This window comes from Pterocles gutturalis, unplaced genomic scaffold, assembly GCF_000699245.1.
Source record: "Pterocles gutturalis isolate BGI_N339 unplaced genomic scaffold, ASM69924v1 scaffold51556, whole genome shotgun sequence".
Taxonomy (NCBI): Eukaryota; Metazoa; Chordata; class Aves; order Pterocliformes; family Pteroclidae; genus Pterocles; species Pterocles gutturalis.
The window spans coordinates 2302-25705 of record NW_010099735.1 but is presented as its reverse complement, the minus strand read 5'-3'; the positions used below and the strand labels follow the sequence as shown (position 1 = coordinate 25705).

General features: G+C 42.0%; 1 protein-coding gene across 1 annotated transcript in view; it reads left to right on the top strand.

Annotated features, from left to right (window-relative positions):
- The window catches only part of LOC104464361 (ral guanine nucleotide dissociation stimulator-like 1), a gene marked incomplete at its 5' end in the record, with an annotated part of 30100 nt that extends 7546 nt beyond the window's left edge, over positions 1-22554 (top strand). The window contains 5 exons of the mRNA XM_010077041.1: positions 673-881; positions 11025-11102; positions 18959-19143; positions 21567-21691; positions 22321-22554. Of these exons, the coding sequence (XP_010075343.1) occupies positions 673-881; positions 11025-11102; positions 18959-19143; positions 21567-21691; positions 22321-22554 (831 nt within the window). The remainder of the gene's footprint in view (positions 1-672; positions 882-11024; positions 11103-18958; positions 19144-21566; positions 21692-22320) is intronic.
- Between the last annotated feature and the right edge of the window lie 850 nt (positions 22555-23404).

Below are 23404 nucleotides of genomic sequence, written 5' to 3'. Positions count from 1 at the left end.
GGCAGAATTTAAGGGAATGTTTCTAGTAAGCATTAAAAACAAATGCTGTTAAAAACACACCCCTGCCTCAAACCCTAGATTTGTTGACAAATATTGTTCCAAATGGGAACTGTAAGAGCAAATGGAAAGGTTATAGTGACATGTTTGGAAGATTACTTTGACACCCTCCTTGCAAAAGTATCATGAAATGTTTTGCATCCAAACGTGTTCGTGACCTTAGGTTCTGTGTGGCAACCCCAAGCCGGTATTTTCAGTGAGAGAATCGCAAGTGCTGATGCTAAAGCTGTGATTGGTTTTTGTGTTTATTCAGAAGTTAAGTGAGACACTGAATTACCAGTATTGTTCCCTCTAGTAATATTTTTCTTTGTGGGACAATGGATTTTCTTTTAGATAATCATATATGATGGGATCAGAAGATAACTTGATAGCAGTCAAACTATAAAATATTTTGTGGAGCATGTCAGAGAAGTGTCTTAAAGATACACTTACTAAAAACCTCCATTATTTGATACAGCATTTGGTGTTTGGAGAGCCAAAATTGACAAAACCATTCCTAAATATGGATTATTCCTGTGGAAAGATGGAATTTAATCTGTGTTTCATGGTGAAAGCTGTGGTAAGGATCCAGCTTCTGTCTGATTTTTGTGCGTTGTTTTTGTTTCCACTTTGTAGGCTGATGGGGACCAGTTACCCCCAGAACATACTGTCAGCCAGTACGAAACATCCAAGATCAGGACAATAAAAGCTGGAACTTTGGAGAAACTTGTGGAGAACCTTCTGACAGCTTTTGGCGATAATGATTTTACATACATCAATATCTTCCTCTCCACGTACCGGGCCTTTTCTTCAACTAAGGAAGTACTGGAACTTCTTCTTGACAGGTAAGAGACAATATATAATGGAAACTGAGCCAACATTTACATGATAAGGGGATGTTGTCAGGAATTTCTTCCATTACTTTTAGTGGTCATGGACTTAATGACCTGATGTACAGATGTCAAGAATGCTGGAAAATTCAGAATTTCAGCATAAACATAAAATGCCCACATTCTAACACCAGGGAGGGAAAGTGTGCCATGTCTTGGCTGCTAAGAAGCCAAACTGGGACTGACACAAGAAAATCAGTGTAGCTTTCCCCGCAGAAAAAACCAAATGCGTTGGCTGCAATGTCGTATCTAGGATAGATTCCTATGTTTTGCTGAATACTGATATTTTCAGACCTAACTCTCCTGTTTAGGGGGCTGCTGATTTGAAAGAGAGGTGGTACAAACATAAGAAAGAATTCACTGTGCTCTTTTATTGCTTCACATGAACACACAGTTGTAAATTTTTGCAGACAGCACAAGAACCACTTCATGTTGTAAAAATACCTGTTATGGTAAGACTGTGAAATCACATCTGCTGTATCTGTACAAATGCTTAGAACACATAACATTAATTTTCTCACCCTAAATTCTAACTGAGACATGACTGGGTTGGAGGTGATTTTATTTTGGGAGTATCATATTTATTGCATTTTCAAAATCAAGTGATGTACAGAAACAGTTATTCTGGTATATAGTAATTAGAACAGAGGAGTAGCAGAAGAACACCTAGGTTTTAATTTTGGCTCTCCCACTCGGTGGATAAGGAATGAGGCATGGGTAAGGTATGTGTGCTTTCATTTTGTAGCTGAAAAGGAGTCCAATACTACTTGCTTTGTAGGAATGTTACATGGCTCAGTTAATAACAAGGTTGAAATGCCTAGCTGACAGTCGTGCTGTGATTGTGATAATAGCTGTGGTTGCCCAAGTGCAGTAACTTCACAGCCGGGTAGGAAGTCAGATGAAGAAAGAGCAGCCCACTGGGGAACAGACTGTACAGTTAGATTTACTCCTGGGAGCTTTACCCCTCGGTCCATACTGCTGAACATGATGAACAATAAAAATTGACAGCGCATATATACAAAGAATATAAAAATGTTGAGGAATTCCTTCTTTTGCAATGGATAATTCTTTCTATATCCTCAGTTTTGGATTCTCTGTTTTGGACATGTATCTCTGAAGAAGAAAATATGAAAGGACAACAAGTTTGTGAAGGTTCTAGTAACTTTAAAGAGGAGCTGACTTGCCGAGTGACTCTGTGTCGTGAGAATCTCTTGCTTCCTAAGTGTGTGAATTGGCAAAGAGCCACAAATTTGTAGGAGAAACCAATAGTTTTATACATATATGTTGTCACTTTCAGCCAGTAATGCTTCATGTATGATTTCTTTTACTTTTAGAAAGATATATTTTTAACAGAAATCACAGAGTGGCTTGAATTGGAAGGGACCTTAAAGATCTAGTTCCACCCCCCTGCCATGGGCAGGGACACCTCCCACTAGCCCAGGTTGCTCAAAGCCTCATCCAGCCTGGCCTTGAACCCCTCCAGGGATGGGGCATCCACATGGTTGGAATGGTTGGAATAAGTAAAACAGTAGCCTTTGTGAGGATGCTTTGTCCAAAACGGCTATTTTAAATAACATTCCCCTAACTGCAGTTTTTGTTGCTCTTTGTATTGGTGGGTTGCCAAACTGCTCTTTTGAGATTCTTATGTGTTAATTGATGTGTTTTTGGGGAAATTTTCTTTTGGTAATCAATGAGAATTTGTGAGTAGCTTAAAAATGTGAATCAGTCAGCCAAAGGTGACTCTAAACCTGGTGATACACACCTCACTTTTCAGTTAAAGGCTCTTAAATGGCTCTTTATTTTGTTTTAACATACATTCATATATCCAGAGAACATCTTCATGTGTGTTCCCCACCCAGTTCAACATAGTTTTGATTTTTAGTAGTTTCCGTTCTTATTTCTGTCTTCCTGAGGTATTTCAGTAGTGCAAGTAAATGTCCCACCTGAGACTCTGACCTCATTTTGCACATGACTACAAACATGCCTAGAATTGTGTGCAACAGCCCCCTCCCTAAAGACGCTCTACTATCAAGAGACAATAAACAGTGAGAGGAATAGACTATGATACAGATACTTAGGAGGGGGATACTGAGGCAAAGAGAGAGTAAGGGTTTAACTCGTAGTGACAGCTTTGGAATTCACCCTGGGTTTTCACATATCTGTATTTTTACACATCTGTATCTTAATTTGTCTTATTTAATTTGTATCATTATAGAAAATTCCATTTATCTGACAAGCAAGTTTAGAACCTACTGTCAAATCTGTTAAGCCGGGTGATCACCAAAGTGATGGTTTTGGGGAAAATTTCTTGGCATTGGGAGGCTGCCTTGGGTCCTTGGTGGTGAGCTGTGGTGGTGGTCTGTGCAAAGCCCCTGGGCAGGACGGGGAAAGGGGTCTTGTAGCTGTTGGGCTGTTTAGTCCTCCTGTGTGCTTCCACGCAGAGGACTTAGTGTGTATAACCCTTGTAATGGGACAGGTGATTATTTCATGTACGAGGGTCTGGATCTTTTCCTCTTGGTCACCTGAGCTGTCGGGATTCAGTGGGTGCTCCAGGTGGTTCTGCCCCAGAAGCCAAGCTGGGGGTGCTGCTGGGGGTCTGGGTGAACTGGGGCATGGGAAGGCATGTTCAACTGTGGTGTCCCTGCTCGTGCTTTTCACCCTTTGCCGATGAATAGGGGACATTGCTCTCCAGAATTGTCAATCCAGCCCTCCAATGACTACTGAATAATGACATCTCTCTGTAATTGAGGACTGGAGTATTTTAAACTTGGGGTTGGGGCCAAGGGGGCAATCCATTGAAACAGCAGTCCATCCTCCAGTCAATTAGCCTTGTTCTGCTTCTGATTGTTTTGTGGTGTTTCATCACTAGCCATTAAAGCGTTCAGACTCTGTTAGGCTGCACTGTTGTAAGGATGATGAAGAAGTCTTTTGGGAATCTTGCTTTGGCAATGGAGTTTGTAGAGTCCTCTAGATAAACAGTTTCATTTTCTTCCCATATTTTCCCCTAGTGGAAAGGATCATAGCAAGCTAAAAATATTAGAAATGTACAAAATTAGCGAAACATTGAAGTTAGAAAATCAGATACTCAAAGATCAGGAATTTGAGAGGGGAAAGAACTCAAGGTTTTTATGAAGTTCATACATGATGGGCTTTAGTTTCGACTTCTGTGTTGTTTTATTTAATGTCGATACTAATGACAGGGTTTTAAAAACAGCCTGAAGAAAGTAATTACTTGCTCTCTGAGAATCATTGGTCATGAGACACCTAAAGTCTTTGGGCTGCTGTGAAAATGCAGGCTCCGTGCAGTAAAGCTTTCTGTAAATTGTATAGCTGGTGCAATTTAGCCCAATTAACTCTGCAATTAAGTTCTTAATATTTTCATATCTGGGAGTTACATCTGTGATATTACAATTGGATTGCAGCACAAAAGAAGTGGCAAGTCTGACTTAGGAGTCTTTCTTCTATTTTCTCAGGAGTGTATCAGAGGAGAGAAAACCAGCCTTGATTGGAAAAGAAATAGAGCAGGCAGGACTAACTCAGTTTTGCCAGTTGTGCTTAGCTGGTTTATAATGGGTTTCTTTTGAGCATTCAAGTAGGAATGAACAGGAAAATAGGTGTCCTCTTCTAAAGATGATGTGCCTGTTATTCCCAGCATCGCTGGCTCCTGATTGAGGGGAGGGATCTCGGGCCAGACTTGTGCACTGCTGGGTCCTTCTGGGCTTGAAGAGATTGAGTGCCTGTCCCGGGGTTTTCGGTAGCGTGCTAGCGTGGCAGAAGCCGGCTTTCAGGAGGGATGTGCTCTTGTGCTTGGCTTTGAGGGGAGGAAAGGGGAACAAGGGAAGTTCAGCTACTGCAGTTTTGCTTCAAACAAATAGTGTAAGTGATAATTTAGTAATTTAATAGTGTAAATGGTAAGCCTCCGTAGAACCGAATCGGCTTTTTCTGAGCCCAGTTCTGATCTTACTGGCTTGTGTAGTTCTCGGAGCAAGTTATAACGTGTTCTTCAGAGGAAGGGCACGTAGGCTGCCTGGCCTTGTCAACATTATCCCCAGCCTTTTATAATAAATGATAGAATCCACAGGAAATCCTAGGAGGTCACCATTTCCTTCCCCTCTCACAAATCTTAGGAGTGTAGTATTTAAAAATCCATGGATGTTTCTCTTGGCTTTTTGAATATCATGGATAAACTAGAATTTTATGGCTTGAGAAAAAATACAGATGTAATTTAAGCTCTGAAAGTTAGAATTATTTACATGCGGCTGTGGAATATGGACTTGTGAAGAAAAGCAGATGTTATAAGGAAAAATAAAAAAAGAAATAGGTAGTAATTGAATTTAACCAGCTTAGTTTTCATCTTTATGTTAGTGTAGAATAGGAAGCAAAGAGTCTGCATTTTTTGCAACTTTCTTCTTAGTGATATTTGTTAATATTAACAGTACAGAGACTAAAGTGGGTGTCAGTGCATAATCCGTGTTTTGTTGGTACTTGTATTTTGTTTTTCAGTGAAGCAAAAAGTAATGAAAAGGACAATCTCTTTAAAAAAAAGATAAGATTTTGCATCAGTTGTCAGTTTTAGTTTCATCTGAATAATTTGAGCCCTGTTTCTTCTTCTTGCTGATAAAGCAGGATTGTGGAGCAAGGGCACAACTGTGAACGGCAATGCTGAGAACAGTGGTGTGACCAGATCAAAAAAGGCTCCTCAGCTTTTGACAGGTGAACATCTCCTTGACACAGAGTAGGAGGGAACAGCATCTGCATCTCCCAGTTGTAGGATGCATTTTTTTGTAGGAAAGTACACCTTGACAAGCTTCCTCCAGAATGTATATGTGTGGAAGCTGGGTTGCCCTCAAGTCCGGTACATTCGGTTTATGTTGGATTTGCTGTGGATACAGCCCTCGCTGAGTGCTGCAGAATTGCCTGGTGCATGCACTAGACGTGTACAAATTCAGATTAGACAAAGAGAGTCCTGGGACTCTTGGAAAAGTGTTGGTGGAAATCTGGATGTATTGTATCCTAGGTGTGGGTCATTTGATGTGGTCTGCAGAGTATCCTGTCCAAGCAGTGCAAGCATGAACTGAATTTGGGACATGAAGTGTTTATTCTGTCCAAAAAAGGTGAAATGCTTTTCCTGGAGTAACAGAGGCAAATAAAATGTTGTTCTTCAGAGAAACCTAAGAGCTAGGGCAGGAAAAAAAAACTTTTTATAGGTGCAAATAATTTAGAATAGTGGCTGCTTTTGTTAAATCAGCGAGGCTTTGTGAAATCTTCTGGGCAAAACCTTTTTCCCAGCTTGGGCCTTACTCTGTTGAAATAAGCAGTGATCTGCACTGGCCCTGCAGCCATCAGTCCAAGGAAGCCTTTCTGGGTTGCAATCTGTAACCTGGGTTGCAATCTGTAACCTTCGTTTCCTGCACGGCTGCAGAGGAGTTGGGAGTTTTCTCTCCCCTGGTGTGGCAGGATGGACTAAAGGGACACACATGTTGCTTACACTGCCTTTACTCCTCTTCACATGATGTCGGAAAGTGGGAGGAAGTCCTCCCAAAGCCGAACACACCTGGCTTGGGCTATGCCGCAGCAGGAACCGCGCAGTTGCGCGGCGCTGGTTCTTGTGTTTCTGACTCCCGCAGCCTGTGCTGGTGTTGTCATCGCAGCAACGGGGCAGAGAGGAACATTTCTAAAGGCCACTTCTGCCCTACAATACATCCAGTGCAGGGAGTGGAGTCGCCCAAAGTATCGAACAATGAAGAGGTTTAAATTATTAATGTAGCATTCAGAATATTTTAAGACCAACACAGTTCCCCATGTTTCAGTCAGAAGATACTTAATGGGTTTTTGGTGCTCTCTCACTTGTTGTAATGGACTTTAACTTGGGCCCTTTGATAGTTTCTGTCTTCAGTAAAATCAGAGATTTACTCTCTGAGTAACTTTTAACGCTTCTTGGAGATTGTGCCGAAATCTGTTTGGGGGTGGGTTTTTTTCCTCCTCCAGGACTCCAGATTAAGCTTTTGCTTTTTATTAAATTTGGGACTGGAGCCCTATTCAGTCTGTTGGCTGGATTCACCCTAGAAAGGCTTTCTTTTAACATAGAGTAGAAGTCAAAACTCACCAAAATCTTGGGCATAAGCTGGTATGTTGAAAAATGAGGGGGATGACTTGTATTTTCAAACCTATTTAAGAGTAATTGGACATCCAAATCCTTTTAGTATTCATGGAAGTTTGGCATCTAAATGCAGCAGACAGCTTTGAAAACCTGCCAAGTCTGTAACACTGTGTGTTCTGATATTTTCTCTTTGTTTGCTAGAAGGGGGCAGGGAGATTGAAAAGAAAAAGATATTGCTGGTGTTTTGATGGGAAAACACTCGATGGAGGTTCCTTGAGAGAGGAAAAGGAGACGAGCTACTCCTGGCCCCGGGTGTGGGGATACAGCGCAGCACCTCCAGAGAGGTCCTGCTGTATCCCCGGTGTCACCAGGTGCGCTGTGGAGTTAACCGCTCACAAGAAGCCAAAGGTGTTTAGCTGTCCAGAGGGCAGCAGAAGCAGGCCAAGCTCCTCTCTTACATGTTTTATTTTGTCCTGATAATTGTGTTCCTTGCAACGGTGCTTAAAAGCATGGCTGTGCTTGGCACAGTCACAGGTAAAGCAGCCCCCCGTCCCTGTCTCGGGGAGTTTACAGAGGAGGGGATCGATGCTGTGCGGTGGAAGAGCTAGAGCTGGATAACGACAGCAAATAACAAGTTGCTTTTACATTTTCGGTTCATTCCTTTTGCTGGAGGATGGCTCTATAGAGAGCAAATGTAGAGGAAATGAATGTGGAGAGGGGACGTTGAAGGCATGGGGCCTTTGGGGGCAGAGCCACACGTTTGGGGACAGCAGTTTTACATGGCATTTGGCTCACTGCTGTTGCTGTGTCATCTACGCTTTCCTCTGTTGTCTTCCCGTATGCCAGGTGGTTTGTCTACTCGACTAAAGAAGCTATTTCATTTCTATGATTCTATGTGTGTATAAATCAAAACACCTTATGATTCTTGCTGACTATCTGTGCTTCCAAGTTGCTTGTTTAACACTTATCAGCCTTATTTCGGACTTTGGCGCTTTTGCAGAGAACCACCTTTTCTTATTGTTTCCAAGTTATTCTTCCCTTCTTAACAGAGATGCAGGGGTGTATTTTCTACTCTATTTTTCAGTATTTAAACATTCAGTACTACCCTGTTACATTCTAGTCTCATTTGTTTATTCAGTCCCTCTGAGTGGAGTCTATAACTTTCCAAACGCCAAGCAAGGCTGAAAAGTTCTGTGGGTGACAGGGTCCTTTTGTTTCTGATGTCTCTTTTTGTATGCAAAGGATTCATACAAGGCTGGGTAGTGAATGGCTCTTTGTCCAGCAGCTGGTGAGAACAGAGCAGTGGAAGTCTGCAGAAAGGCTGTTCTTTTTATCGGATATATCATTAACTCCTCCTAACCCATATTTAATGACCTGTTGTTCATGCAGAGCTCTTGCGTTGAGAGACAGGCAGAGGTTTACATCTGGCAATATAATGAAGGGTTATATCCTTCTCCAGTTTTGTACAGAAAATTGCCTGTTCTTTATTGCTACATTATGGATTTACATTACAAAAATCAGCATGTGTCTCTCTGGTGGGATTTCAATGCAAATGCCCAGTATTTTATATTTCATTCAATACTAGGACAATGACATTGTGAGTCATATCAATAAATTTTGCTCTAGGAATTAATGGCAACTTTTGAAAAATGAATATAAAAATTTATTTTTTATTCAAAACCTGAAGTTTTCTTTGCGTATTTCTCCCAGGAGGGGGAAAAAAATGTCTATTGGCTAAGATGTATTTTAGTCATCTTACCTAGCAGATGGCAGTGGAGAGTGAAATCCTCCCCCTGTAGCAGCGGGCGAGGAGCAGCCATCAGAGTGTGTGATGTACACTGTGTCAGCAGCATGTTTTGGAGAGCTGGGTGATCTGCGCTGAGAAGGTGACAGCATAGTTGTCTAAATATCCCCCTTATGCTCTGTCGGTATCTTCTTGGTAAGATGGTGTGTTACCCAGTATTATAGCATTTGGAAATGCAGAACAGTTCACAAGTCTGCAAGAACAAATATCGAAACCAATAAAGTTAAATCTAATAAAAATAGGTTCAAGTTTACATTTCAGCTTAGCAGTGTTGGAAGTATTGTCCTTAAGGCTCCTCTGATGTATTCCATCCTTGCAGTAAAGCAGTGGGAAGTGTCTCAAACAGTTACATTCCCTTTGACTTGCAAACGCTAGTAATGAGCGTTTAGGGTATGACCGAGAGCTGGGAGAGGGAGGACTAAGTGGTGAATTTGGGCATACCTGAGAGACAGAAAGTAGGTATCTGTTCAATTTTACAGCTTCAGTAGTGCTGACCTCAATCAAAGGAGCATGTGCAGAGTGTGAAATTGCTTGGGAGAATATAAGAGAAAGCAGAGAGGCCATTGATGCAGCCAAAAATTCCAGAACAAGATTGAGAGCCGTTCTTGTGCCCAGCAGTGGTTCCTCTGGGAGTGCTCCTGTTGTGATTCACTGTGACCACCGAGGGACTGAGGTGTTACTCAGCATGTTTTAGAAGTGGATTCTTACCCCACTGTCAGTTTAGCTAAGCATATTTTTTCTTTAGATGTTTGGATTAGCTCTGTGAAATGGCAGTGGCAAAATGGGTATTTTTTTAAAGCATTTTCCATTTTAGGAAGTTCTTAAAACCTACTGTCATGCTTCTGCTGTCTTATAGGACAAGCAGGATTGTTTCAGGATAACTGAGAAGAATTTGGGCTCTTTAAAACATACGTTTGCAAGTTTTTATGCCTTTTTTTTTTTTTTTTTTCTTTCTCCCCTGGACAGCTAAAATGCTGAGATTTCCAAAGTCTTTACCACTGATGTGGGAGCATAGGTTGAATGAGAGACAATCTATCAGTCAGACTAAGCTACTGGGGTCAAGCCATCAGGATTTTTTTCTCAGCTTTGTCACAGATAGGCAATAATTAAAATTATTTTTTGTTATGTCTACCTGCAATGTAGTTGGAGATTCAGGACCTGGTTCTAAATGAGCTGTTTCAGATAATGCAAGTGGGTTTACCACAGTACTCAAGGCTAAGTGAGCCGAAGCTGACCTCCTTATGACTCTGGCTGCTCTGCTCCTATCAGAGGGATTACTTGTTTGCCTTTATTAGTCTGGGTTTACCTTGACAGCTCACTGTATTTTCTCTATCTGATGTTACTAAGATGTTGTAGCACAAACACTTAGAGCTGCACATCTTCTCCTAACTATTCAGAGTTATTGCAGGTGCCTGACACAATTAGTTGAGCACAGAAGGTGTAAAATCAGCTTGCCTTGTTCTGGACTGTAATTGTCCACCTTCATTAAAGCAGCGTGTGAGGAACCATGAAATCCTTTATCGAGCTGTATGTCCGAACCAATAGGCACTACCATTGAAAATGAAGTGCATAATCCTGCCTTCAAGGCACACACATGCCTGCGGAGGTAAGAGATTTTCCTTTGCACTGTTGGAGTTGTGCCTGTGGTTTCCTCTTTCCCCGTGGCATTCTCCCAGCACCAAGGGCCATTCCCACGCCTGACAACTGTGCGAGTAGTTTTGGCACAAGTGGGCACTTGCCACCTAGAAAACTTTGTGTGAAATCACACCTGGAGTTAGAGGGAATGACAAATACAAGAGAAACAGAAGCTGTATTGGAGAAAGTGGTTGTGTTACAGCCTTGTTGCACACTGGAGTATTGCTCTGGGAAAGGATGGAGTGAAACAGGCAGAAAGGGACTCCGAGCTGTGAGCAAGGAAACTGTTTTGGCCGATTCCTCCTGCAGCAGCCTTCTTCATATAAATTAACAAATTAGGTTGGAAGATATTGGCTGTCTCTTCTGGATTATTTTTTTTTCCTCCTAAATGAAATAATCTTCAAGCTCCTTAATTCTGCCCTAGTGTTAGATTCCATATTTATAGTTTGAGCTAGAAACACTTTTTAGTTGTTTATAGTAATTGTATATGGATTATGCTATTTGGGATTTTTGCTTTTATTCACTAGATGTTCCTGTAAACACCCGTCTCATTTTTCAGGAATGGAAACCTGGAGACCTCAAGCTGTGAAGAGGTTGGAAGCCAGAATTCCTCCGAATCCAAAACAGTACTCAGGACGTAAGTGTGGTTTTGCACTGTACGGCAAGCCCCAGTCAGGATTCAGCACTGGGGGAGGATGTGGGCAGCATAGCTGTTGTTTCCTTTGAAAATTCACAGCACTGTTTGCTTGCTTAAACAGGTTTGTGTAAAGGCCAAATATCAGCTGTCTCGTAACATATCCAATCATATAACCCAGAGATCTTCCCATCAGGGAAGTTGTCTCAGAATTAAACATGAGACGAACACATTTAGGCCAACACTTTGTTGATTAAACAACTGTAGCAGTAAATTATTATTGCTTATGACTGATTTTATTGGGCATTACGACAGTGTCTGCAGAAGAAAGCTGAGGTTGTTTCAGGCAATGAGTTTCTTTTCCATTAGTGCCCTGATGATTTACAGTGTTGCTTTCAGGATGAAATTAAATCTGAAGTCATCCTAATTTGCAAGAAAAATAGCAAAGCTGTTTGGAAATGTAGCTTAAATGGGAAAAAAGTGGTTTGGTTATCCTCCTAGCATCATATGAAACCGTGTTTTATCTTTTAGAAATTGGGTGTAAAATGTGCCTTAAGTCTTCAGCATTTGAATTTGATGTCTGTATGATCTGTGGTTTGTGTGCATCATGGCAGTAAAAAGGAGCTGTGTCATTATATGTAGTTACAGCATGCGATAATGCTTGATTCTTGTCAGCACTACTGAAGATTGTTTTTCTATGAATTTATCTCAGCTTCCACTAGTTAAGAAAACCTTATTTTTTTTTTTTTGTCAGTGTACTGATTTCTCACAGTGTAATTGAAGAAGCAGCCTTTAGTTTCCTTTTGTTTTCCTTTTGTGTGTTGGGATAGGTGAGTTTTGAGTCTGGCTTAAAGAGGTTCAAATATGCCCAGTTCAGAAAAGTGCCATTACCGTACCAAACACCTTCCTGTCCTGCATTGTCTGGATGGAGTGGTTAGACAGTGGGGTCACTTTGCCTTCTGTCATCCATGCGGAAACTGTTTTGTTTAACCACCAGAGATAAATTGGGAAAAGCTCCTTGGCTGTGACCGTTTCGGTCGCTGTCTCTGAATACACAACGAATTATGCTTGCTTGACTGCAGAAGCAATGTAGAGCTTAATTAATGTCTGTAAATGATACAGGATTTTCAAAGGCTTTAGTTAGAAACAAAGTGTTATCGCTTGTTACTTTTATTTTTTTTAGCGCTTGGCCAAGGGCAGAAGGCTACAAGCTCTGATTTGGGCTGTTCCTCTTGCCCCACGAGACTAGACATGGGAGCTCAATTCTCCAATTCTTTCCTGGCTAGTGTAACAGAGAGCTATCAATATTTTTCTCCCATTTTGCCACAAGAACTTATTTAACCGGTAGTTAAAACTTGGTCACAAGCACCAAGGCGACAGCATTATGTAGAGGGCAGACGCAATAAATAAGCAGCCAGCAGGTTCCCACACTTCCATCCAAAATGAGCTCTAGGGTCTCCTCCAGTTTTGGGCAAACCATTTGACCTCCTCCTGTCTCAGTCAGTCCAGCCATATGATATGAGCTAAAGCAGTACTCTCCCTGCAAAATAGATGAAGGATTTATATTGGGGATGAGGAAGATAATTTCACCAGTACAAATCATGTTGGGATTAATCTTCCAACTGCCTTTTCATGAATGTAAAGGAACTTGATTATGAGATGGAGAGAAAAGGGGTGAAAGTAATCTTGATGTTAGCATCACTCAGGCTTTGGTCAAAATGCATCCTTTTTTTCTTATGCTTGGAGAGGAGCATGCAAGTGAAATTAGCATTTAGTAGGAGAATATTTGTTTTATTTATTTTTTAAAATGGAATTGTTTTCCTACTGGTATATACAGAGTTCATCATATACCCCCTGCTAGTTGCTTTCTGACTCATTAATGCCATCTTCCCTCCTGGCACGTAACCGTCACGTAATGCCTTTGCACAGACAAGGACTGACAAATGGATGGAATCTGTGGTGCTATTGCTGTGGTAGCCCAGCTCCTGACCAGCTTGTCTGATACAATTTTCATTAATATAAGCAGCACAGCTGATTTTGATCCTTTGGCCCTTATAAGATACCTTTTATGTCTGAATTCCATACCTGTTACCCAACTACTTATTTACAGAAGGCTCAGCAATGAAGTTGTCAATGAAGTAATTAGTCAGGTATATGTGTTTTAACAGATCTTGTATAAATGAGAATTCACTTTCCTGCCTTAAAAATTTCCATTGCTCTCAGATGCTCTGGCTATTTGTTTCTTAGATATGATTAATGGTATCTGCAAAAGAGGTTGGCTTTGTAGTCCTGTTGTGAACAGGTTTTCTCTTGTCTAGGATAATTCCAATATAATTGCATCTGCCCTCTTTTCTCGTAGAACAGAAACATTATATAATTCTTCTATATTTGTCAGACTCCTGTTGTGAGATTTCAGATGCTTTGAAAATCCATTTGGGATATTAGAAATGGGGCTGCAATTTAAAGCATTTCCACTGGTTTGAGACACAAACCAAAAAATGGTGAAGAAGTTAAAAACAACTGCAGGAGAAGAATTTGACTTTTTACATGTCTCATGGATCTTTAAAGGAGAGGGGATTTTGCAAAATCTTAGGTCCATATGGGAGGAGTATGATGATGTATGTGGTGTACTGTAAGCCAGTAGGTTGCTCATTTCTATGTTGAAATTCTCTCTACCTTTTGTACTTGTAGTGTAGAGTTGTGACGTGATTTGAGAAGGAAAGTGCCTGATGTACGTAAATATTCCTACTACAAGATATGGGCAATTCTCCAGCCCCTTTTCAGGAAGCTTCCCTCCCTGCCACACCAATTAAATAGTCAGGCGATAGGAGGTCAGTAGGGCACAGGGTATCTTCTTTCTCTTTCCTATTTTCCTTCTGGAGCGAAATGATTTTGCTGGCAAAAATCAGTGTCTGTAATGGCTGTGAACTCTTCACCCTGCTCTGGGAGACTGGGTCTGTCTTAAGTTCTGTTTATTCTTCAGCTTATGAAAGCAGCCATTAACCAAGCCTTTGGAAACAGAGCTTAGGATAAAGTGTGTGAACAGTATTAGTACAAGAATGTATCCTTCCAAATCATTGCTGAGCTGGTGAATGCTCGTAAGAAAAGGATACCCAGCATAGTTTTTGGTGGTGGAGTCATAGGGATGAAGGTGAGTTTGTCATGTGGGTGCAGAAAAGGGGTACAGAGCATGAGAAAATGCTCCGTTAGGGCATGGAGTGAGGTACAGCGTGCCTCTGCCTGTGGGGGAACAGGAAGGAAAATCTAGTAGAAGCAGGACAGTGGCATTTGTGACTGTAAGCACTGCTGTGACACAGGGTTCTGGGTATGTGAGGGGCTAGAGAGGATGATTAAAACTGTGAGGAAGCGGGAGGGTGGAGCAAGTGCTGGGGACCGTCTCTGTGGGCATCTGCTGTGTCCTTTCTTGGCCTTGGGATGTGGAGCTGGGCTGGCGCTGTTGGCGTCACCACGGCGGTGGTGGAGCACTGGCTGTTGTGTGACACCTGTCCTGGCTGAGAAAAACAAGCCTGAAGCTCCAGATAAAAAGTTTGGCCACCACTGGCCTAAAAGCGTGAAGGCCTTACTTGTTGCGTGTGCAATGGAAGCTTGTCTGAGCAGAGTTGTGAAAATTTAGTCCAGAATGGTTTTCAAATGGGAGGAGAGTCTTCCAAGCTGGATAATCTGTGTTTCGTGTTTGCAATGAAACCTGGAATCCAGAACGTGTTTGCTTGTCAGTTTTTGGTTGTAAATACTTTTTGTAGCTCTAAAATTTCTCCTGTCAGCAAGCCTAACCAAACAGTACTAGTGACAGCTTTCCAAAGACTCCATTTAGAAATTCAGAGTTGCCACAGTATCAGAGAAGGAAACAGAGGAAGCACCAGTGGAGGTTACGAGTGGATAGGACTTGTAAAATGACATCTGTGTGGGATTAGAAGTTAATTGAGTTTTGAGGAAAAACCAGTATGGTTGAGATGGGACAAGGAGAGTGGGAGAAATTATCTTTACCCTTTCTTAACTACTGGTTCATTCTGAGTGCCACTGAGCAGCTGAGTTAACCAGATATCGCTGTGGTTTCTCTCCTTGCAGAACAAACAGGCCAGTATTTGTATGCAGCTCTGATACAAGAGCTTTCTGGGTTGGCTTTTGGGTTCTTTGTTGTCTACCTGTGAAATCTATGTTTATATTTGAACTCCTCTCGTGATCTCATAAATTGAGGAAAGAGAGGTCTTTGTGGCATGCTTGTCCCTTTCCGTTTTGCATCTGTTAACGTGACAGACCCGTAGCCACTACATCTGTGTTTTTGAGGACTTGAACTTTTCAAAGCCAAGTGCCTGGTTGTCATGAGCACAGATGCTCTTTGAGCTGACACATCAGTGTCTCTAAACTGGATACTTGTGGTTAGAGGTTTTTACTGAAAGCATGGCCCTTCTCGTCATGGGATGTGATTGGGAATATGGGGTACTGCTATTGTGCTAGAGTCTTGTGAAACAGGGTTATTGGGATAGGTATCGCTTGATGGGCAGGTTTCTGTAGATGTGAACAATATTGTTGTTGAAGGGCTAAGCTCTCCCAGCTTACACAGCACAGCCCAAAGCATTTGCAGAGCTGAACAGGGCCTGCTGCAAACTGGGGCTGTTGTCACTTGGTCATCTCAGCTGTTCTTCTGATGGCAGTGAAGTTCATGGGATCTGCTTCCCTGCAAAAGTGGGTTTCTTCTCTCCTGAGCATCTTCCCCTGCTTTCCATGACAGCAATGCCTCTAGGGGAGCTCTTGCGTCCGCTACAGCATTTATGACTGCTGTCTGGAAGAGATTTGAAATACAGGGATTTTTTTCAGTGTCCCAGAGCAGATCTTCGGGACTTTCTTTTCTCGGGAAGTTTAGATGTTTGTTTTACCTTTTATTCTGGAACAAGTGCCTTTTCCCCTCTCACGTTATGTCCTACTCTGAACACGGTGATCACAAGACAGTGGCCGTGGCCACTGTGTCATGTTAAGTGACTGCATCTGAAAGTCGTATTCCCTAACCCCTCTCTGTCAGCTTGTGTAAACAAAATTGTCTTTAAAAAGTGTTTTGATATGCCATCTGTGTCTTTCCAGCCTGTAATATGTGCTGTGGCCAGTGCTAATCAGTGCACTGAAATATACATGCTGATTTACCGGGACATTGCTATGAAGAACCAAAGATCTCAGAGTCTTTCCTGCTGCAGAAAAAAATAAGTTGATTGTTATTCTTTATCCAGGCTCAAATTTTCTTAAAACTTGAAGAAATTTAGTTATTTTTCCAGACTTCTTCCGGATTTTCCACACTTGGTTGAAATTTGCCAACAACGTTGGAAGTAATTTCTGGAAAAACTATAGCGTAAATTGTAAGTCTTATTTTCTTACAAAATGAGGTTGAAATGATTAAAAAAATCCCTGCAAAGAGAGGATTTAAAGAAATCCCCATAAGCATGCATTTGTGCAATATCTAAGTACCAATCTAATAGGTGGGTGTGGACTAAAGCAGATAAACAGATCACTTCCCTCCACTTCAGGCAGGGTGGAAACCATGTTGATTCATCAGCTCTGGTTTCCCCTCATCCCCCTCAGTCTGTAGAAGGATTGTCCATGGGAAGTTGTTTGCAACTGTCTGCAAGTCGACTGGTCTGTCTAACCAGTTGTTTATTTAGCTGCATGTGTCTAAGAAGGTCTGGGATAACTTTCCTGAATGAAATCCAACACTCCTATAACTCCTTAAGCATCCTTTTCCTGCATGGCCAGTGTGACCGCGAAGCTTTCTTGCGTGGTATAATTTGACAGCCCCTCCTGGTCTTTGGGCTAAGGGTAAAAACCAGATTCTGCTGATATGTTTTCGTTACGCATTTCATCCTAAGACTAGCAGGACCAGTCTGTCTTCTGGGTTCAGCTATCTTCAAGCTTGATACTGGGCACTGGCAGCATAGTGCTGCCCATGCGGCACGTGTCACGATTAGGGTTTTATCTTCACAGATGAGGCAATCTGTGTGTGTTCACAGTGGGTAGGTTCAGTCTCAGACTGCTTTTTTTTACAGAACACAAGGTTTCATGAACAGGCAGTGTTTCTACTAGGACAGCAGATAACAAGTACTGTGGTGTGGAGGAATATGCTGCTTCAGTTTGGTCCCCAGACTTGTCGGCAGTGATTGAGGAGAGGAAGGGCACCAAAGGAAATGTTCGATTTAGCACTTCCACTAGGAAGCTGCTACCTTGAAGAAGCCATTAATACCAAGTTTCCTCCCTGCTATTTTCCCACAACATCTCAGGGAATGGTAATGGAGCAAACATTAGACCCTCACCGGCCCACAGCTTTTCCGATTGGCACAAGAGGGAATTAAGAAATTATGTTCTGCTTTTGATTTTGTGCATAATGCCTGGTAGTTATTCAAGCACGGTCACAGTACAGCTAAGCAAAGATGCTTCAACTAATTAAACAAAGCATAACTCTAAGATAATTTCCAAGTCTTGCTTTTGCTAGCTTGTGCAATACAGGGCAGCAGGATCACAATGAATGCCAGCAATAGAAAATGATATGGTTTTATGTGAGGTACTGGTACCTGGGAGAGGGCTGTTTCTATTCTTATTGATGGCAACAGATGCCAGAGCAGTGTGAGGGCCACCACCAGTGGCAGAACACATGCGGAGGGGTGCACATGGACACTGAACTGGAGGCGTTCCCCAAGCCACTGACCCTGGACTGGATGAGACAGCAAGGCATGCAGCCTGCACCCAGCAGCGCAGATGTTTAGGCAGGCAAAAAGATCAGCCCAGCTGACTGCAGCTATTTCCCAGCAGGCCAGTGTGTGGCAGCCTGGTGGCTACCCAGCAAAAAACAGTGTCCCCTGCTTCTCCTGAGCTTCTGGCACCTGGCAGAACCAATGCAGCCATACAGACAGAGCTCTTGTTCAAGCATAGACCAGCCAGGTTTCTGGCTGTGGGATGTGTGGAGGGATATTCCTAGAGGTGGAAAGTGATTGCAAGCAAGACTGCGGGAGGTGTGACCAGGCGGATGAACTGCGTGCTGGAGGAGATGGGCAGATCAAGGAGTATTCGAGAGTGTGAGAGGGAGATTGATCAACGGAGCACCACTCTGCCATCTATGATGCATAGAAGCCAACTCAGCGAGGCCACAACGGAGGCAGGTCCTGGGTTTGCTCTGTGCCAGGAGGAAGGCAGTATCACAAGGGATAGGAAGGGGTGGAAGAAGGCTACAGCACAGAGCAGTAAGAGAAACCCCTCCTTACTCTCTAAGTTACCCCCGAGATACCCTTACAGAATAGGTACGAGGCCCTGAGTACAGTAGATGAGGCACATAAAGAGGAGGAACCTGCACGATCAGTCTTGCCAAGATCAGAGAGACCAACCCCTCACAGCAAGACATGCATTAAGACCAGCGCTAGGAAGAAGCAATGGCAAGTTATGGTCACCCTCCTGTGTGGAACAGAAGCACCCATTTGTAGACCGGACCCTCTTTTCGGCAGTTTGCTGCCTCCTTGGGGCCTGAGTTAGGGACATCCGCACAAGACTGAAGAGCCTAGTTCAACCTTCAGACTTCCTGCTCTTTCACGTAGTTTGCATTTGGGGGCTATAATTGGATCCACTTGTAGGAGTGCAAATCAGGAGCAACCTCACTGAAGTCCCTGGTAAAATCTGAGTGATATCGTAATAAGATTCCATGCATAAAAAGAACTAATTAAATTTCTTGCCCAAAAAAGTCTTCATACTGCCTCCACGTGGGGTATGAATGTCTCGGTGGTTTTTTTGTTGTATTAGATACAGATACATACAATTGCATCAAAACATGCTTTATACAACCAGTGTGTTCTCTGTGTATTTGCTTTTAGTGCAATAGCATCAATCTTACGAGCCTGGCTCGATCAGTGCTCTGAGGATTTCAGAGAGCCGCCCAACCACCCGTGTTTGCTAAAGTTGCTGGATTACCTGAAGAAGAATATGCCTGGCTCTGACCCAGAGAAGAGGGCACAGAATCTCTTGGAGCAGTTCCAGAACCAAGAAGTGGAAAATGACGGTAAATTACCTTTTTCTTCTGCTTTCCCAGGCTGTATGGTACCACAGGCATTTACATGGAGTACACTTCATTAACTCTTATGCTATTTGACTTTTTTCCTGTTTCTTTTTTAAATCTCTGTATGAGGCTGCAGGTTTTGTGCGGGATGAAATAGTCACACAGTGTAGGTGCCTATGCCTGTTCATTCTGGGGTAGACTGGGAAATCTAGCATTTCTCTAATATTTAGCCAAAGCTTTGAGATCACTGAAGCAACTAAGTGGTTAATTGTTAGCACACTTCCCCTGTAATAGAATCAAAATGCACAGCTGCTCTTTCGCTGGTCTTCTGATTTAACCCCCCCCCCATCAAGAAAAGCCCAAACCAACGAAAAGCAAAATACGGACCTGCGACAACATACAGCTTGAGTCACCAGCCTTGTTATGAAGCTTTTCTTCCTGGTTACCATCATGTCAAAGGAAGTGTCTGTGGCTGTTTTTTCCTATTTGAGTGGCTGGCTGCTGGTATCCAAGGACAGAGGAAAAACTTACGTTATTGGGGGTCACAGTCGACTGAAACAATAGTGAACTGTAGTAACACAAATATGCTGTGTGCAGCGTCAAGCCTTACCCTTATCCCGGTCAGAAAGCTTCCTGTGGCATAAGCTGAAAAGTCATAGGAGCTCACGTAGTGTGTGAATGAGAACTAGAATCAACTTCCAGCTGTGGTACAGGGGTGAGAGAGAATAGTTCATGTAATAAAGGATAAAGGAAATGACAGGAAAAAAACCCATTTCATCCCATAAAAATGATGGCTGCCGGATATTCCAGAAATACCATGTCGATGTATAATACCGTGAAACACCAAATTAACTGAGTCATTAACACGTACATAAAAAAGAGTACCGCACAGAGCCCAGGCGTTTTTCTTATTGACCACAGGTAAGTGAACAGGATTGCTAGTATGTGCCTTTTGATGTCCTTTCCTGAGTTTGGTTTCCCACAGGTCAAACAAAGAATGCTCATGAGAGCTATATTTGGGTTCATCAGTCATTCAAAGTGAGCAGAAGTTCCCAGCAGCCCTGCCTCTGCATTTGTTTCCTCAAGACATAGTTGTAAAGGTTCTTTTATGTGTTACAGATGTGTCAGTTGAATGCTAACATTTTCCAAATTGTGGCAGAATAGAGGCTGTTAATTAGAATAAAATAAAAGGAGGAGAAGACAAGTCTGCAGAGAAGAGTTTTAGAGTTGTCACTTTATCAGAGCTCCGTCTTTGTTCATTTCAGAGATTTCTTTCAAAAAAAAAAGATTTCTTAATGTGTTACCTGCAGTCAAGACTTGATGATTATTATTGTTCTAAAGCATTTGTGTTGTGCTATGAATTGACAAATTTGGGTCCTAGTCCTACAGTTTGATTTGTGTAATCAGCCTTCCATTCAGTGCTGCCATCAGCCGTGCCGGTAGATTAGATAGTGGTAGCAGATACAGAGATAAAACCTGTTCCTTTGTCATCAGTGCTTGCAACTTGAGCAATACAAAGCAAGGTGAGGCAGAGACTGCAAATTCAGAAGGGGTGTGTGGTTGCTCTGCTGAAGTCAAGAGGGCAGTTGGCCTTGAGAGGGCTTAAATGGTTCAGAGTGATTTGAAGATGATAAGATACTTGAGTACAAGAGGATTCCAGCTTCTTAGGGAGTAGGGAGAAGACTGGTTACACATTTATGAAAGTGAAAGAGAAAGGAGAAAAAGAGGAGTGAAAAAAGAAAAGGAAAATCTTGAGTTGCACTCCAGGACCTGATTTTCAGGGGCTGTGAGGTTTTGAGTAGGGTTGCAACTCAATGATGAGGATTTTCAGTTGAATTTCAAGAGCTGAAGGGAAAATGAGGAGTTACACAGCCAAAAAAAGGGAGAGAGAAAAACGGGTGACTCTTGTAATATTGCAGTAGATGTCCATCTAGTTATGCACATTGTTACAAAACAGCCACGGAAAAATAAGGCCTGAACAGAGGTCTCCATTTATCACGTTCAACTCTGTCAATAAATTGTGCAATTGGAAATCTGGATACAGCCTGTAATTATACTTTGGTACATCAAAACTGTAGCAGTTGACATTGATTATTAGGTTTTGCTAATTAATGAAGAAAGAACAAATTAAGTATTTTGAAGAATAGTGATGAAGTTTCACTTTGCTTGTGTTGCTTTAATGTCTGTTCTTCTGTAACTGGATATGAAGCATTGCGTAACCCCATCTGAAATGTGCTCCTTGTGTTTGTTAATGAAATCTGGCCTGTAGTCATCACCTTTCTCATTAAAATAAGCTGCACAGTGGGGCAATTACACCAGGCAGGCATTCTGCTATAATATATATAGTGATGTTTTAAAATAAGCATCTGCTTTGATTCACTGTTTGCTGTATAAACCTACTAAGTTGTGTTTTCCATCCTGGACAGAGGGGTTCCATAGCATTTCCACCTGTAACCTAGATGATGAAGAGGAACTGGAGATCAGTGGTTCAGAAGAATTATCTTTTTTCAAAGACCACCTTGTGGCCGAACAGTTGACATACATGGATGCGGTATGTACAGTATACGTACTAGTTGAAGTGCTAGGGGAAATAGTGCAAGGCTTCCATTTTTTTTTTTTTTTTTTAAAGTTACATCAGTATAAATATAGTGTTCCGGAATAGGTCTGTTGTTGGGACACGGAACACAGCTCTGCTTGGTTATCCAAACCTGCTTTGTTCTTTGGGTTTTTCCTTCAGTTATTCTGAAGGGTTTCTTTTTTTAAAAAAGAAGTGTGAGTGTACACTGCATAAGCTTTTTTGCAAAGCTTAGTATTTGACACCTGAGAAATAGCACATTTTGACTGTATTGCTCCCTGGCCTAAAGATGTATAGGTACTCTTAACTCTAGTGCTCTGATTTGGTTTGTCTATATCAATCGTCTTCAAAATATTATAGAAAAAATTTCCCCTTGGTTGTGCAACTCTTATTTTTCTAGGACTATTTAGCTGACAGTTCTTTTAGGGCATCAAACCTATAAAGAGTATACCAAAGTGTATATTTTAAATAAGAAGAAACAAATATTTACTTTTCATTCCATATTAGATTTAAATCCAATTTGTACTGTAAACATGCGTTTTGTCCTGTCAACAGTAGAGATCTAGGAGAATCCTGCTGACTTACACACCTCTGTTGCACTCTAGATGCTCTTCAAGAAAGTTGTGCCCTACCACTGTTTGGGGTGCATCTGGTCTCAAAGGGATAAGAAAGAAAACAAGCACCTGGCACCTACCATCAGAGCCACCATCTCTCAGTTCAATGCAGTTACCAGATGTGTTGTCAGCACTATCCTGAAGAACAAAGAACTCAAAGCACAGCAAAGAGCCAAGATCATTGAGAAATGGATTCATATTGCACACGTAAGGCTTTTATTCTAGGCTGGTTCATGTTTCTTGTGCCGGTGCCTTGGAGTTGGGAGGGGAGGAAGGGGTTGTATGCATTGGTCCTGGGCCAATGAACATCTTAGCTCTAATTCTTTCTATTTTTGACTGATTTTCTTTGTAATAGCAGATGAAGTATTGCCCTTCCTCTCCTTGGTTCCTTCCCCACCATGGGAATGGGGTTGGTGCTTGTCTCTTCACAGGGTTGGGAGTGCTAGTTAATGGGTGAAGCAGATGCTGTGTCTTGCAGCTGGGGAGTGTCATATACTTGGTAATGTAACGTTTATGGTGAGCTAGGTGTAAATTCAACCACTTCACTTCTTTCACTGATATGAGCACTGTTTTCTTCCTAGGGAAGTGAAGTGGTGGGTGATATCATCCAAAGCTTAGACTTGTTTTCAGAGGAAAGTTGAGCAAGAATAGGAGTAGTACTGGCTGTGGTGCAGGCAGCGGGCACAGTCAGAGTAATCGTTGCACTTCGTGTTCAGTCAGTGAGCATCACGCTCCCAGTCCTGTGTCTCTGAACAGCATAAGAGTTGAAATCAGATATAGTGGGAGACAGCACAACTGCGTTTTGATACATTTATATATCTGTGTGTGTATATACGAAAGTAAAGTAAACACAAGGTTTTAAGTAAGTGCAGACATAGCTAACTTACTACTAGAAAGTAGTAGCCCCTTTAACATGGAAAAAATGAAATTATTGTTTGTACTCTCTTGTTTTGAAAAATTCTTGAGGTTGAAAAATCATTTGCCTACTGAGTTATTCACAGTTTACATTAGGTACACAAACCAGCTGGTTTGCAGAGGGTGAGAGGTGCAAGCAGTGACCAGAAAAAATGAGTAG